This window comes from Cheilinus undulatus, linkage group 7 (genome assembly GCF_018320785.1).
Source record: "Cheilinus undulatus linkage group 7, ASM1832078v1, whole genome shotgun sequence".
NCBI classification, from domain to species: domain Eukaryota; kingdom Metazoa; phylum Chordata; class Actinopteri; order Labriformes; family Labridae; genus Cheilinus; species Cheilinus undulatus.
In genome coordinates, this window is record NC_054871.1 from 54,034,108 (window position 1) to 54,052,486 (window position 18,379).

Here is an 18,379-nt window from a genome sequence, read left to right on the forward strand (position 1 = left end):
TGAAACCCGAATGACCATTTTAGGACTTCCTGTTGTGATTTTTGAGTTTTCAGTTTGAGGCCTGAGCAGCCAGAGAGTAAAACGATGGTATAATCTTCTGTAAAACACAAATATTGACCTGTTCTTAAGACAACCCTGGTTTGTTCATGATACCCACAATTACTGTGATCAGTATTCATGGCTCTGCTCTACAAAACCAACATCCATGCATCCATGCATCCATGCATCCATCCATGCATCCATGCATCCATCCATGCATCCATCCATCCATCCATCCATCCATGCATCCATCCATCCATCCATGCATCCATGCATCCATCCATGCATCCATCCATCCATCCATCCATCCATGCATCCATCCATCCATCCATGCATCCATCCATGCATCCATCCAACCATCCATCCATCCACCCATCCATGCATCCATCCATCCATGCATCCATCCATCCATGCATCATCCATCCATGCATCCATCCATCATGCATCCATCCATCCAGGCATCCATCCATCCATCCATGCATCCATCCATGCATCCATGCATCCATCTATCCATCCATCCATGCATCCATGCATCCATCCATCCATCCATGCATCCATGCATCCATCCATCCATACATCCATCCATGCATCCATCCATCCATGCATCCATCCATCCATCCATCCATCCACCCATCCATCTATCCACCCATCCATCCATCCATCCACCCATCCATCCATCCATCTATCCACCCATCCATCTATCCACCCATCCACCCATCCATCCATCCATCCATCCATCTTTCCATCTATCCATCCATCCATCCATCCATCCATCCATGCATCCATCCATCCATCCATGCATCCACCCATCCATGCATCCATCCATCCATCCATGCATCCATCCATCCATCCATGCATCATCCATCCAAGCATCCATCCATCCATCCATCCATCATGCATCCATCCATCCAGGCATCCATCCATCCATCCATGCATCATCCATCCATCCATGCATCCATCTATCCATGCATCCATCCATCCATCCATGCATCATCCATCCAAGCATCCATCCATCCATCCATCCATCATGCATCCATCCATCCAGGCATCCATCCATCCATCTATGCATCAATCCATCCAACCATGCATCCATCCATTGTTCCATCCATCCATCCATCCAACCATCCATCCATGCATCTATCCATCCATCCATCCATGCATCCATCCATGCATCCATCCATCCATCCATGCATTCATCCATCCATCCATCCATCCATCCATGCATCCATCCATCAATCCATCCATGCATCATCCATCCATGCATCCATCCATCCAGGCATCCATCCATCCATCTATGCATCAATCCATCCAACCATGCATCCATCCATTGTTCCATCCATCCATCCATCCAACCATCCATCCATGCATCTATCCATCCATCCATCCATGCATCCATCCATGCATCCATCCATGCATTCATCCATCCATCCATCCATCCATCCATGCATCCATCCATCAATCCATCCATGCATCATCCATCCATGCATCCATTCATCCAGGCATCCATCCATCCATCCATCCATCCATGCATCCATCTATCCATGCATCCATCCATCCATCCATGCATCATCCATCCATCCATCCATGCATCCATGCATCCATCCATGCATCCATCCATCAATCCATCCATGCATCCATCCATCCATGCATCTATCCATCCATCCATGCATCCATGCATCCATCCATCCATGCATCCATGCATCCATCCATCCACCCATCCATCTATCCATCCATCCATCCATGCATCCATCCATGCATCCATCCATCCATCCATGCATCATCCATCCATCCATCCATCCATCATGCATCCATCCATCCAGGCATCCATCCATCCATCCATGCATCATCCATCCATCCATGCATACATCCATCCATCCATGCATCCATCTATCCATGCATCCATCCATCCATCTATGCATCAATCCATCCAACCATGCATCCATCCATTGTTCCATCCATGCATCCATCCAACCATCCATCCATGCATCTATCCATCCATCCATCCATCCATGCATCCATCCATCCATCCATGCATTCATCCATCCATCCATCCATCCATGCATCCATCCATCAATCCATCCATGCATCATCCATCCATGCATCCATCCATCCATACATCCATCCATCCATGCATCCATCCATCCATCATCATCCATCCATGCATCCATCCATCCATCCATCATGCATCCATCCAACCATGCATCATCCATCCATGCATCCATCCATCCATCCATGCATCAATCCATCCAACCATGCATCCATCCATCCATCCATGCATCCATCATCCATGCATTCATCCATCCATCCATGCATCCATCCATCGTTCCATCCATGCATCCATTCATCCATCCATCCATGCATCATCCATCCATGCATCCATCCATCCATCCATCCATCCATCCATCCATCTATCCATCCATCCATCCATCCATCCATCCATCCATCCATCCATCCATCCATCTATCCATCCATCCATCCATCCATCCATCCATCCATCCAGGCATCCATTCATCCATCATCCATCCATCATTCATCCATCCATGCATCCATCATCACATCCATCCGTCCATCCATCCATCCATGCGTCATCATCCATCCATCCATCCAATCCATCATGCATCCTTCCATCCTGGGTCTCCATCCAGGTTGGATGTGCCAGGAAGACCTCCATAGGGAGGTGATAAAGAGGCACCCTGATCAGGTGTCTGAACCACCTCAACCTGCTCCTTCAAGCTCCCTACAAATGTACGAGCTCCTCACCCTCAAGACAGATGCCGTCCTGAGGAACCTCATTCTGAACACTTGGACCTGCAACCTCCTCTAATTCTACTCAGAGTTCATGACCGTAGGTGAGGGTTGGAAGTCTACTCAGAGTTCATGAGCATAGGTCAGGGTTGGAGCTCTACTGAAACTGAACTCCTTCACCTGGGGAAAAGTCTCACTCCCCACCTGGAGGGACAAATCCAGCAGAGATCCCTGAACTGAGACTTGGAGGCGCTGACCCTCATCCTGACTTCTTTGTTCTTGGCAAAAAACAAACAGAGAACCCTTATGAAGAGGCACCTGGGGAATCAAGTCACCCTTGCAGAAGGTTCAGAGGAACAACGCTGTAGGACTAAGGCACAGCGTACCCGAAACTCCTTTAACCTTCTCATAGATGGACTTTTGGAGCAAACGTAAATCTGGACTGAGCCACCAGGTGAAGACTGGAGCTTCAGCACTCTGAACATGAACGACGGATATGACAAAGATTTGATCTAACATCAGCTAATGATGAATTATGGTCTTTAGATCTGTTCTAAACATCGGAGCCTTGAGGTCAACAGAACCAAGGTTTAAGACACGAAAGATTTGATCTAACATCAGCTAATGATGAATTATGGTCTTTAGATCTGTTCTAAACATCGGAGCCTTGAGGTCAACAGAACCAAGGTTTAAGACACGAAGAAGACGCGTGTGCAGTTTAGACCATGTGTAAAAGGTTTCTGTCAAAACAAGAAGGAACCTTAAACTGGCTTGTGAGGACTCTTATTTTGTAGCTTTGTTATCAGTAGTTCTGCTAGGATCAGAGTTTATAGTTCTACAACCGTGAAAACTCTTCTACACATTAACATATTAATATTACTAAAAGTGTGTGATATAATGGAGAGTCATATCTAGGGGAATCACCGAGCTGTCATGGGAAACTTCCTGGCTCATTTCCCCTCAGGATACTCCCTTGTCCAATCACAACAAGCCTCATTGCTCTGTCACCCAACCTCCAACCTATCGCCCCTGTACCGGCCGGGGCGAACACCTTATCACGACCTTGCCACTTCCTTTCAGTGGCACACACAAACACAAAGACACCGGCCCTCTGAGTGGCGTGATGCAGACTCAGCGGTGGAGAAAAGGCGCATTAATGGGTTTAATTTTGGACGATAATGAACATTCAAATGTCACAAAAAGACGTGAGTCACACAGGAAAGTGTGCTCTGAGCTGCAGGAAGTGTGCGTGTCTAAATAAACCCACACACTAAAGCCTTCTGAGCATGTCCCAGAACAGAAATGGTACGATGTTTGCACGCACATGAAACCAGAGGTGGATGTATTCACTGTCTAACCACACAGTCTCTCAGACAATGCATTAACACCAATGTAGGTCAGAGGATGGGGGCATAGTTCTGAGAAAACAGTGGGGAGTTTGGTGCAATATGCACGAATCATTCAAGGAAATCTGCATGTGTTAAATGGTGGCATTGTTCATTTGATTTGTGAGTTTAGAGTGATAAAAGTCGCGTTGTTGGACCACACAGACCGCAAACTTCAGCAGACTTTAACACACTCAGCATGTGCAGCATGTCCTTGTGTTTAAATCTGAGCCAAAGCATCCTCTCACCCCAATCCTGACTCCTGACCCCGCTCGTCTCCTCTGTGACAATGAACCTCCAAAAACAAACCAATGCTCTCCAGCTGCTTCCTGCTGGGGTCGCCCCTCTAACCTCTGTTACAGCACCGGAGGAAAACTGGGTCAGCGTGTCTGATAGGAAGCTCCAGGTAGGACTGGCAGGAGGAAGAGGGTCTACAGGGTTTGATCAGCAGCTGTCATCTGAGGATTCTGCAATTTTGAAATTTAGAAAACATCCAAACCTCTAAAAGCTGCAGGTCATCAGACATAGTTTAGTCGAAAACAACAGGAAATGTTTTAAATTGCACAAACATTTTCAGTAAATTCATATTTGTAGACCAGGAAAGGATAGAAAACTCTCATTGTGGGACAACTAAAGGCATAAGCACAAGTGTGAATGTTGCCAGAGCAACATCTGAGACTGCAACTGTTGGATGTATCCAATCCAAATGTTGGAAATTCAACAGTGTACAACCCAAACATTGCTAATGCACAATTAAGATTGCATCTTTGGGAATGGACTCTAGCAACAATCCACCAGAATTGCTTCCAATGTAAGAGTTGCCAGTCCACTAAAACTGCAACTTCTGGCACTGAATCTACACTGGTATGAAGGAAACCCTTACTTCTCTCCACTTTGACCCACCGTTGCCAACTTATTTGTGTAATTGAGACCAATGGTTCCCAGCTATTTCACTGTGGATACCCCGGAGGGTCCACCAGGGTCAAACATGAAGACTGATCCGAATCTCTGTCACAGAACACGTGTGGGCGCCTGCCCCCCTTTGATGGCTCTCTGAAGGGCCTCGGACCTCAGATTGGTAACCGCTGTTTCTGACAGCTCGGCCTCTCTTTTGTGTTTTCACAGACTGAGCGTGTCCTGATACCATCGAACAGCGGCGCCCCTGTTGAACAGCTGATCTGGATTTCAACCTACGTTCCTCCTGAGCCAGCACACCGTCCCTGCCCCCCTCTCTGCCCGCTCTGAGTTCATGCTCATTTCTAAAACCCTGGTTTTTATTTTCCTGTCAGGGCTGAAGTCGTCCCGGAGCGGCGCCCGGCGTGGATTCTTATGGGCTTTGTTACTCGCTGATTGCCATGCTCATGCTTCATTTCTCCCATAATCCCGCGGTGTGTAGAGTGTGTGTTTTCAGTGTGTACTTTAGCGGTGCCAAGGACGGCGTAGGCGCCACTCCTCAGGAGTTTTATGAAGCTAGTCTTTTCCACGCTCATGATTAGGTGGAAAGGTAAGAGTCTACTGGAGGCGTGCAGGGCGCTCCTGCTGCGCTGATAGAACCAGAGCCACCAAATAAAAACCACAATCATTAACGGGCTCATTCCTGCTTCAAACGCTCGCCCGCTCCCTCTCACACGACGCCTCCTTCTTCCTCCTGACCTGAATTCAGTTTTCCAGGGTTACAAAATCATCTGGCAGCCGCTGAGACGAGATGTCACAAGAGCGCTGAAGACACCGACGCACAAACGCTCCTTAAGCAACGCCAGGCTCAGAGAAATCTGTTCTTCATTACAGAGACCCTGCTCACGCCGCCGCCGCCCACTCCACTTCAGCTCCACAAAACTAAGAATGAGGAGAAAATGAGACGACGGAGCAGAGAGGAGACCACCGAGGGTGCCTCTGAGACTAGAACATCTTATATTTACCAGAAAACAAACTTTTAAAAGTCATTACTGACAGGAAAATACTTCCAAGTTTATAAACCATGAATGAACATTAAAAAGCTGTAGATTCAGAAGAAATCAGCCTGAAAACAGGGGTCACAGAGATGTCTCTTCTAAGTCCTCACTGGAAACCTGAAGGAGTGGAACATTTGTCCTGATGCATCTGGTTTGCCACATTTTAACCTCTTTTCACCACTTTTCCTGCAAGTTTTTGTCCCTTTGTACACCTATTTGGATCTTTTCGCCCATCTTTAGCACTCTCTAACCCCTTTTTCACCACTTTATCTGGCCATTGTTGCCAGTTTGAACACATTTTAAAGAAATATTTACTAATAATGGCTGACAGGTTAATTTCAGTCAAAACAGATCAAATGTTGGGTCATTCTGAAACTATTTGAATCTTCATTTCTTTTGGGGTGGATTTCACTGCTGCAGACATTTAAAGCTAAATGATACTCTTAAAACCAAAACATCTCCTTTTCCTCCTTTTCTGAATTTAATGATCTTCTGGAGGACAGGAAGCTTTGGAGGGCCTGATTTGGCCCCCGGACCGCCAGTTGATGATCAGTGGTTTAGAGAGACCCTGGTCTGTAGAGTCCTCCATGAGGACAGCGGTGATAGATGTCTCTCTAGTTATACTCACTATGCAGTAGGCCACCAGGGCGCCCTGCACAAATCCAGCCAGGACGTCAGTCGGATGGTGTTTGTGGTCAGAGACACGTGACAGGCCGGTGTAAAACGCCATCATCAGTAGAGTGAACTGGAGCAGCGGGCGGAGGAGACGAGCGCCACGCCACGTGAACCTGGACTGGATGTAGAACTGTGGAGAGACAGAGAGAGGGTCAGTGAGAATCAGAGAGAATAAAATTACTATTTAGATCTAAAGTCTCCCAACGTGGAGATGTCCTGACATGGTAACGCCACTTTACTTCCTGTGTCCATACTCGATAATAACGTGAGGCTGAGCTGATGTCAGAGCTCTCTGCTCCTCCTCTGGGTCGTAGATCAGCTCATCTGTTGTTTCTGTGGCTCTCTGATTCAGGTCTGGGATCTCTACATGCTGATGAGGATGAACGGAGGATTGGCCCCCAGCACTGAGGCTAGCAGTGCCTGTTTAACAGCTTTTCTCCCTCATGTTGTCATAAACAGGTGAGATTGGTTTACAGAGATCCACAGAGCCCTGAGACACAAATCTCTATTACACCTGTACACCTCTATTACACCTCTATGACACTTCAACACCTTTATTACACCTCTATTACACCTCTATTACACCTCTATTACACCTCTATGACACCACTAGACCTTTATTACACCTCTATTACACTTCTATTACCCCTCTATGACACCTCTATTACACCTCTATGACACCTCTATGACACTTCAACACCTTTATTACACCTCTATTACACCTCTATTACAACTCTATGACACCTATATGACACCTCTATGACACTTCTATTACCCCTCTATGACACCTCTATTACACCTCTATGACACCTCTATGACACCTCTATGACACCTCTATGACACTTCAACACCTTTATTACACCGCTATTACACCTCTATGACACCTCTACGACACCTCTATTACACCTCTATTACACCTCTATGACACCTCTATGACACCTCTATGACACTTCAACACCTTTATTACACCTCTATTACACCTCTATGACACCTCTATGACACTTCAACACCTTTATTACACCTCTATTACACTTCTATTACCCCTCTATGACACCTCTATTACACCTCTATGACACCTCTATGACACTTCAACACCTTTATTACACCTCTATTACACCTCTATGACACCACTAGACCTTTATTACACCTCTATTACACTTCTATTACCCCTCTATGACACCTCTATTACACCTCTATGACACCTCTATGACACTTCAACACCTTTATTACACCTCTATTACACCTCTATTACAACTCTATGACACCTCTATGACACCTCTATGACACCTCTATGACACCTCTATTACACCTCTATGACACCTCTATGACACCTCTATGACACCTCTATTACACCTCTATTACACCTCTATGACACCTCTATGACACCTCTATGACACTTCAACACCTTTATTACACCGCTATTACACCTCTATGACACCTCTACGACACCTCTATTACACCTCTATTACACCTCTATGACACCTCTATGACACCTCTATTACACCTCTATTACACCTCTATGACACCTCTATGACACTTCAACACCTTTATTACACCTCTATTACACTTCTATTACCCCTCTATGACACCTCTATTACACCTCTATGACACCTCTATGACACTTCAACACCTTTATTACACCTCTATTACACCTCTATGACACCACTAGACCTTTATTACACCTCTATTACACTTCTATTACCCCTCTATGACACCTCTATTACACCTCTATGACACCTCTATGACACTTCAACACCTTTATTACACCTCTATTACACCTCTATGACAACTCTATGACACCTCTATGACACCTCTATGACACCTCTATGACACCTCTATTACACCTCTATTACACCTCTATGACACCTCTATGACACCTCTATGACACTTCAACACCTTTATTACACCTCTATTACACCTCTATTACACCTCTATGACACCTCTATGACACTTCAACACCTTTATTACACCTCTATTACACCTCTATTACAACTCTATGACACCTCTATGACACTTCTATTACCCCTCTATGACACCTCTATTACACCTCTATGACACCTCTATGACACCTCTATTACACCTCTATTACACCTCTATGACACCTCTATGACACCTCTATGACACCTCTATTACACCTCTATTACACCTCTATGACACCTCTATGACACCTCTATGACACTTCAACACCTTTATTACACCGCTATTACACCTCTATGACACCTCTACGACACCTCTATTACACCTCTATGACACCTCTATGACACCTCTATGACACTTCAACACCTTTATTACACCTCTATTACACCTCTATTACACCTCTATGACACCTCTATGACACCTCTATGACACTTCAACACCTTTATTACACCTCTATTACACCTCTATTACACCCCTATTACACCTCTATGACACCTCTATGACACTTCAACACCTTTATTACACCGCTATTACACCTCAATGACACCTCTATTACACTTCTATTACCCCTCTATGACACCTCTATTACACCTCTATGACACCTCTATGACACCTCTATTACACCTCTATGACACCTCTATGACACCTCTATTACACCTCTATGACACCTCTATGACACCTCTATTACACCTCTATGACACCTCTATGACACCTCTATTACACCTCTATGACACCTCTATGACACCTCTATTACACCTCTATGACACCTCTATGACACCTCTATTACACCTCTATGACACCTCTATGACACCTCTATTACACCTCTATGACACCTCTATGACACCTCTATTACACCTCTATGACACCTCTATGACACCTCTATTACACCTCTATGACACCTCTATGACACCTCTATTACACCTCTATGACACCTCTATGACACCTCTATGACACCTCTATGACACCTCTATTACACCTCTATGACACCTCTATGACACCTCTATGACACCTCTATGACACCTCTATGACACCTCTATGACACCTCTACACCTTTATTACACCTCTATACCTCTATTACACCTCTATACCTCTATTACACCTCTATTACCACCTTCATGTGCATTAAAACACAAAAAATCAGAATAAAAAAGAGAAAATTGACATATTTTTACACAAAACTCAAAAATGGGCCAGACAAAATGATTGTAATGATTGTAAAACTGTGGGTAATCCATTTTATTTCCAGCATGTGATGCTCATTTAAACTCACCTGTGGCAGTAACAGGTGCTGAAATCTAGAAATCACACCTGAAGCCAGTTAGAATGTCTAAAAGTTGACTCAACCTTTGTGTTGTGTGTCTGTGTGTGTCACACCAAGCATGGAGGGGAGAAAGAAGAGCCCAGAACTGTCTGAGGACTTAAAAAGCAAAATTGTGGGAAAATATGAACAATCTCAAGGTTAAAGGCCATCTCCAGAGATCCTGAAATTCCTTTGTCCACTGTGCGTAATATAATCAAGAAGTTTATAACCATGGAGCTGTGGCTAATCTCCCTGGACGTGGACGGAAGAGAAAAACTGACAGAAGAATGCAACGCAGGATAGTTGGAATGGTGGATAAACATCCTCAGTCAACTTCCACACAGATTCAGGCTGTCCTGCAGACTCAGGGTGCAAAAGTGTCAGCTGGGACCATACGTGGTCATCTGAATGAGATGAAGCGCTATGGCAGGAGACCCAGGAGAACCCCACTGCTGACAAAGAGACATAAAAAAGCCAGACTGGAGTTTGCAAAACTGTACCTGAGTAAGCCTCAATCCTTCTGGGAGAACATTTAGTGGACAGATGAGACTAAGGTAGAGCTTTTTGGAAAAGCACGTCATTCTACTGTTTACAGAAAACAGAATGAGGCCTACAAAGAAAAGAACACAGTACCTACAGTCAAACATGGTGGAGCTTCAAGGATGTTTTGGGGTTGTTTTGCTGCCTCTGGCACTGGGTGCCTTGACTGTCTGCAAGGAATCATGAAATCTGAGACTATCAAAAGATTTTGGGCCACAATGTAGGGCCTAGTGTCAGAAAGCTGGGTCTGGGTCAGAGGTCATGGGTGTTCCAGCAGGACAATGACCCCAAACATACCTCAGAAAGCACCAAGAAATGGTTGGAGACAAAGCTGGAGAGTTCTGAAGTGGCCAGCAATGAGTCCGGATCTAAATCCCATTGAACACCTATGGAGAGATCTCAGAACTGCTGTTGAAGAAGCACCCTTCAAATCTGAGAGACCTGGAGCAGTTTGGAGAAGAAGAGTGGTCCAAAGTTCAGCTGAGAGGAGTAAGAAGCTTGTTGATGGTTATAGGAAGACACTAGTTCAAGTTATTTTTTTCCCAAGGGTGGGCAACCAAATGTTAAGTTGATGGTGCCAACAATTTTGTCCGGCTCATTTTTGAATTTCTGTAAAATTATGTCAATTTTGGCCTTTTCTTCTGTTTTTTTTTGTGTGTTTCCAATGCACATAAAGGAAATAAACACATGTATAGCAAAAACATTTGTAATTGCAACCATTTCTGTGAGAAATAGTGTATTTTCTGGAGAAATTCCCGGGGTGCCACTATTTTCATCCATGACTGTAGACCTCTATGACACCTCTACATCTCTATTACACCTCTGTTACACCTCTATTACACCTCTTTTACACCTCTATTACACCTCTATGACACCTCTATTACACCTCTGTTACACCTCTATTACACCTTTACACCTCTATGACACCTCTATGACACCTCTATTACACCTCTATTACACCTCTGTTACACCTCTATTACACCTTTACACCTCTATTACACCTCTATTACACCTCTGTTACACCTCTATTACACCTCTATTACACCTCTGTTACACCTCTATTACACCTCTTTTACACCTCTATTACACCTCTATTACACCTCTATTACACCTCTTTTACACCTCTTTTACACCTCTTTTACACCTCTATTACACCTCTATTACACCTCTATTACACCTCTATTACACCTCTGTTACACCTCTATTACACCTCTGTTACACCTCTATTACACCTCTATTACACCTCTGTTACACCTCTGTTACACCTCTATTACACCTTTACACCTCTATTAGACCTCTATTACACCTTACACCTCTGTTACACCTCTATTACACCTCTATTACACCTCTGTTACACCTCTTTTACACCTCTATTACTCCTCTATTACACCTCTATTACACCTCTTTTACACCTCTTTTACACCTCTATTACACCTCTATTACACCTCTATGACACCTCTATGACACCTCTATTACACCTCTATTACACCTCTTTTACACCTCTATTACACCTCTATTACACCTCTATTACACCTCTGTTACACCTCTATTACACCTTTACACCTCTATTACACCTCTATTACACCTCTGTTACACCTCTATTACACCTCTGTTACACCTCTATTACACCTCTATTACACCTCTGTTACACCTCTGTTACACCTCTATTACACCTTTACACCTCTATTACACCTCTATTACACCTCTGTTACACCTCTATTACACCTCTGTTACACCTCTATTACACCTCTTTTACACCTCTATTACACCTCTATTACACCTCTTTTACACCTCTTTTACACCTCTTTTACACCTCTATTACACCTCTATTACACCTCTTTTACACCTCTATTACACCTCTATTACACCTCTTTTACACCTCTTTTACACCTCTTTTACACCTCTATTACACCTCTATTACACCTCTATTACACCTCTATTACACCTCTGTCGGGGTAAACTGAAGACAACGCGGATGCTTGTCTCTCAGCTCGCCGTCTGAGACCATCCTCAGGGTCGGGATAAAAAGTTGAGCCAAAACAGGACCAGCCTGGTCCAAGGTCGCTTCAGTTGCTTGCCCATGTCTCTCTCTCTTTTTTATACTTGGTGGTGAGATCAGCCCAGTCTTCCTGTGTTTCTACCCTCCCTCCACTTCCTCCTCAGACTTTAGGACAGGGTGTGGTCAAGCTCCAGACACTCCATTGGGAGGACGGAGCAGAGCAACATGAAGACTTTAGGACAGGGCTGGAGGACGCAGCAGAGCAACATAAAGACTTTAGGACAGGGCTGGAGGACGGAGCAGAGCAACATGAAGACTTTAGGACAGGGCTGGAGGACAGAGCAGAGCAACATGAAGACTTTAGGACAGGGCTGGAGGACGCAGCAGAGCAACATAAAGACTTTAGGACAGGGCTGGAGGACGGAGCAGAGCAACATAAAGACTTTAGGACAGGGCTGGAGGACGGAGCAGAGCAACATGAAGACTTTAGGACAGGGCTGGAGGACAGAGCAGAGCAACATGAAGACTTTAGGACAGGGCTGGAGGACAGAGCAGAGCAACATGAAGACTTTAGGACAGGGCTGGAGGACGGAGCAGGTGTCCCACCTTCTCTAAAGAGAACAACTAGAAAAAGTGTTGATGATGAAATAAAAGGCAGCGCTCATTCACTCCTTCACAGCCAGACCAAACCAGATGCTTTAACCTTAATCTGATCCGGATTAGCCGGATCAGTGAGCGTGAGCTCTTCAGAAGGATAAAATAAAGAGTTAGAGCTAATCATCTCTGATTTACATCCAACTACAGGTGGAGCAGTAACCCAAATAACCTGACCAATCCTGGCTCAGCTCACATTCAGGTGAGTTAAGAACCAGAGAGGAAGACGCTGAGATCTCCTACAGCAGTGAAACTTAACGTGTGGCTCTTTGATGTCTTCATTTTAAATATTATTCCCCCCAAAAACCTTAAAGGGACACTTTTCTGAGCCTATTTCACCATTGTTTGTCCATTTAAGGCACCTTTTGCCATTAAATACCATTTTTCCCATGTTTTTTTGCCACTTCTGGACCATTTTACCACCTGCAACTCATTTTCTTGTCACTGCCCACCCTTTTGCTTTTTATCTGACCCTTTTTTCCACTTTTTCTCCCCATTTTTCACCACTTTTCACCCATTTTTTGCCATTAAACACCACTTTTTTTCCTATTTTTTGCCATTTCTGGACTATTCTGCCATCTGTACCTCATTTTTTTGTCACTTCTTAACTTTTTTTTCCTATTTTCTGACCCTTCTTCCACTTTTTCTCCCTATTTTTGCTGCTTTTTAACCATCTTTATCTTTCATTTCCTTTAATGCTACTTAACGGTGGCTCTTGTAAAGGTATTTTTCAACCGTTTGGCTCTTTGGTTGAGTAACGCTGTCCTAAAGCAGGGCAGGACTGTTGGAGACTGTTGCAGACCAGGACCTGAGTTTAAGGGTCAGGAATGCTCAGACAGCATAAAAATCAGACTGGGGCCTGAAACCAGCCTGACACTGTCTCTCTCTCTGCTGTAGAACAGTCTGATTACAGGAAAACAATGAAACAACCACAGGAGTCCCCGCTGACTGACAGGGACTCTCAGAGACTCTCAGTCTGGTGGTTTCTGCAGGAATCCGTCTCATCGGATCTTCTCTGACTCACAGTCACAGAAGGAGGAGAACAAACATGACCAAGTGACAAAGAACGACAACCACGGCTCGTTTTAACGCTCCAACACCCCCACTGTTCACACCCCGCTGTGAGACACGCGGTGAGTAACGGCGGCGTGATTGCGTGTGATATACGAGGCTTTAACCACAGCGGTACTTCTGCCTGACACAAACAAACACAGAGGACTGAAATAACTCTGAAACGACTCGGACGCTTCCTGCAGAGACGAGAGGGCACAGAGCATCATCGGGAAGGGGGGGGCGGGGGCTGTGATAGGCTGGCTACACTCCAGACAAGGCTGGGCCAATGAGGCGCCAAACATTCATACACAGATCTCTGCTACCAGAAAGTACGGAGCATGAATCAGGATGCACAGCAGATCATTTTAGGTCCAACTCTGCCCCGACTGCTGCTCCTGCAGGTTTCTGGTCCAGTTCACATCCAGCATGGTTTTAGGATCCCTAATGACTGAACATTAGTCCAGTACTTGATGAAATCTCCAAAGAGGCTGTGAAGCCTGGACTTCAGACAGGAAACCAAAGAGGACATGAAGTTCTTCAAAATCACACGGACTAAAAGAGCAGACAGGTTTGTGTGTGGAAATGTCACTTCCACCACCGTGAGAAACAAAAGCGCAGAGAACCGCAGGATCCAGATCAGTCTGTCCGTGTGGTTTCTGGAGAACAAAACAAACGTGGAGGATCTGTTTGTGCCGCGCTGCTGCAGAGAGAGCGCGCTCACATCTACAGAACAAAAGGAGGGCAGAATTAAAATCATGCAGCGTCACTGTGTTCATGAAATCATTGCAGAACAAGAGCTCAGTTTGGTTCTCACGCTGCACAGTTTCAGTCGTTCACACTGAGAACCAGGAATAAATACAGCTCTGCAGGCAGGCAGAAACAAGCAGCAGACAAAGACCAGGACTCCTAGAACCTTCACACACCTGTAGAGAAAAACCAGACTGACACCTGAAGTCCTTCAGTGTTTATGATGGTCTAAAACACTGAGAATGGTCCAGATCAGATTCATGTCAGGAGGATCCATCTCTCAGAGCTGGTACTCTGGTTCCTGACCAATCAGCATCATTAGAGGAGGGAGAGGCGGAGCTACAGGTGTGATTTAGCTGAAGGGATGCAGCTCTAGCGGCAGTCTGATCAGATCTGGACACCTGTGGTTCTCAACCTCTGGGTCGCGACCCCGTTGGGGGTCGCAAGACACTGAGAGGGGGTCACCAGATGCCTAAAAAACTAAGAATATTTTTCAGCTAACACTGCTGCCACTTGACACCAGTTTTACCAAATGTTAACTGTGGTGATTTCGTCTGCACTGATATTACTTTGGTGGGTTCCGGTTCCGGTGTTTCGGTGCTTGTGGCTAACTTCACTCTGCTTCCCCTGAGGCTGCTCCCTTTGATCGCATCTGACTCCACTCCGCAATCAATCTCTCTTCAACCGGCTGCAGAGACTCGCCTCAGCGCCAGAGTCCTGTCTACCTCTCACAGCGGTACCTCGGCTCTCTGAGATTTTTCACGAGGGTTTCTAGTGACTTTGTCGTGACCTCCATTCTGACACTGGCCTCTCCTCTGCTCTTCCAGGGCCTCGCTCCCTGCCTCACGTCAGCACACTCTCCCTGGAGCCCCTCACTACCTCAGATCTGTGGACCCCCCCCTTCACTGAACTATTCCTCAATAAATCTCTTAAACTTCATCATTCTGGTCTGCATTCTGGGTTCAGGGCACCACATCCACCACAGTTAACCCTTTTTCAACACTCTTTAAAACACCAATTTTAACACATTTTTGCGACTTAAAACCCTTTCCAACACTTTTTTTCTGCCTGTTTTTGCCTCCTCTAAACCAGTTCTTCCCCTTCTCTGCCTGCTGTTGCCTCTTGTTACCCTAAATTGCCTCTTTCAAGCACTTTTTACACACCTTTTTGCCCATTTATAGCACAGTTTAGCAATTTTTACCAGTTTATATCAATTTTTCATCCCACTTCACCAAATTTTCAACCATTTTTTGCACTTTAAAGCTATTTCAGCCACTTTTCAATCTCCTTTAACCAATTGTTGCACCTGTTTTACCACTTTAACCAAATTTTGTTTATTTTTAGCCACTTTAAATCACTTATGTTCTTTAAAAATCAAATTTCACCACCGTTTCCACCATTTTTGCCACCCTTAACCCATTTTAGCAATTTTGAACCAATCTTAATTATGTTTTTTACAAAAGCTATTTTCATTTATAGAAGGCTAAATGAATAAAAAAATGTTTGTTCTTTCATAAGAGTGGTTATTATTCAGGTCAAATATAAATATGGTTTTAACAGCATAACTTTACAATAGACCCTGGGTTTGCTGACCTCCATGGTCCCAAGTTTGGCTGGGTCCCAGAAACCTCTCTCTTTATACCCCTTTATGGACGGCCTTGTCTCCACATGACTAATCCAGAGTGTTCATGGCTGTGTTCATCCACCTTCAGGTACAGTGGGGGTCCCCAGTCTCTGGGACCTTTATTTTGGGGGTCTCTGGTCTCTGGGACCTTTATTTTGGGGTCCCTGGTCTCTTGGACCTTAATTTTGGGGGTCCCCGGTCTCTTGGACCTTTATTTTGGGGGTCCCTGGTCTCCTGGACCTTTATTTTGGGGTTCCCCGGTCTCCTGGACCTCTATTTTGGGGGTCTCTGGTCTCTTGGACCTTTATTTTGGGGGTCCCTGGTCTCCTGGACCTTTATTTTGGGGTTCCCCGGTCTCCTGGACCTCTATTTTGGGGGTCTCTGGTCTCTTGGACCTCTATTTTGGGGGTCTCTGGTCTCTTGGACCTTTATTTTGGGGGTCCCTGGTCTCCTGGACCTTTATTTTGGGGGTCCCCGGTCTCCTGGACCTTTATTTTTGGGGTCGCGGGCTGAAAAGGTTGAGAACCACACTGAGAGGTTTGACTGCTCGTTTAAACCAGCTCCACTGATGGAGACGGATCTCAGACTGACATGACATCAGCTGACTGAGGGATCACTCCTCAGCGGCGGTGCACACCCACTATGTCACATGATTAGTCGCTCTGATTGGCTAATGAATTTGACAGGCAGATCACTCATCCAATCACCCTCTGAGTTTTATTTTGAAAGGTTCTGTCCTTCCTGAACACCGTGAGGTGTTGCCCTGTTTGATGTTTAATTTATCCCCTCCCATGGAGCTGTGGCGGGACGTCCCGATGTGTTGGAGGAGGAGCTGAGAGGATGATACAGAGAGAGTATCTCTGCTCCTCTGTGACACAGATGAAAGTCTGAGCACAGATCTGATGGTTCACAGCTATGGTAGAAGGTATCTATCATTAGACTGGCACAGAGTCCGTTAAACAGATGGGTATGAAAGAGTTAAAGTAGTCCTCGTCTGACAGCGCTCCCCCAATAAACCTTCATCATCAAACATGCCTGTCCAATCAGAAGCAGCCCCAACACGACTGACACTGACGGGGAGGAGCCGGTCCATTTAAACCCTGGTAATGTCAGCTGTGATCGCCCTCTCACCGCCATGTTCCTCCTCCCCTCACCGCCACTGCTCAGAGGTCACTGAGTGATTCCTTCAAGGTCGATCAATCGCAGCCTTAGAGGTGATCAATCATTACGACCTGCCAGGAGACACAGTTAAGATCAATCAGTCCTTCTCTGATAAACCTCTCCATCAGCTGCAGGCTCTTTGATCTTCATCATCCATCATCCCCAGGCCAGGAGCCAATCACAGCTGTCACTGGGAGAGAGGCGGGGCTACAGCCTGGACTGGTCACCCGTCAATCACAGTTCTGTGTTATTTTCTAAAATATTGATCTCCTGATCAGACTGCAGCTCATGGAGGCGTGTGCGGGACACGGTCTGCAGGCTGCAGCAGGTTCACCTGGGCTCATAGAGACCAAACGTACCTGTGGACCACTACCCGGATCTACTGCTGCAGGTTCACCTGGGCTCATAGAGACCAAACGTACCTGTGGACCACTACCTGGATCTACTGCTGCAGGTTCACCTGGGCTCATAGAGACCAAACGTACCTGTGGACCACTACCTGGATCTACTGCTGCAGGTTCACCTGGGCTCATAGAGACCAAACGTACCTGTGGACCACTACCTGGATCTACTGCTGCAGGTTCACCT

General features: G+C 45.5%; 1 protein-coding gene across 10 annotated transcripts in view; it reads right to left on the reverse strand.

Annotated features, from left to right (window-relative positions):
- Nucleotides 1–18,379, reverse strand: part of plpp3 (phospholipid phosphatase 3) — a 37,675-nt gene that overhangs the window by 5,438 nt on the left and 13,858 nt on the right. For all 10 annotated transcript variants that reach the window (XR_005992113.1, XR_005992109.1, XR_005992114.1 and 7 more), the window contains one exon: nt 6,750–6,926. Coding sequence is in view for 2 of the 10 variants with exons in the window: in XM_041791759.1 (XP_041647693.1) it covers nt 6,750–6,926 (177 nt within the window). In the remaining 8 variants the exon portion in view is untranslated. The remainder of the gene's footprint in view (nt 1–6,749; nt 6,927–18,379) is intronic.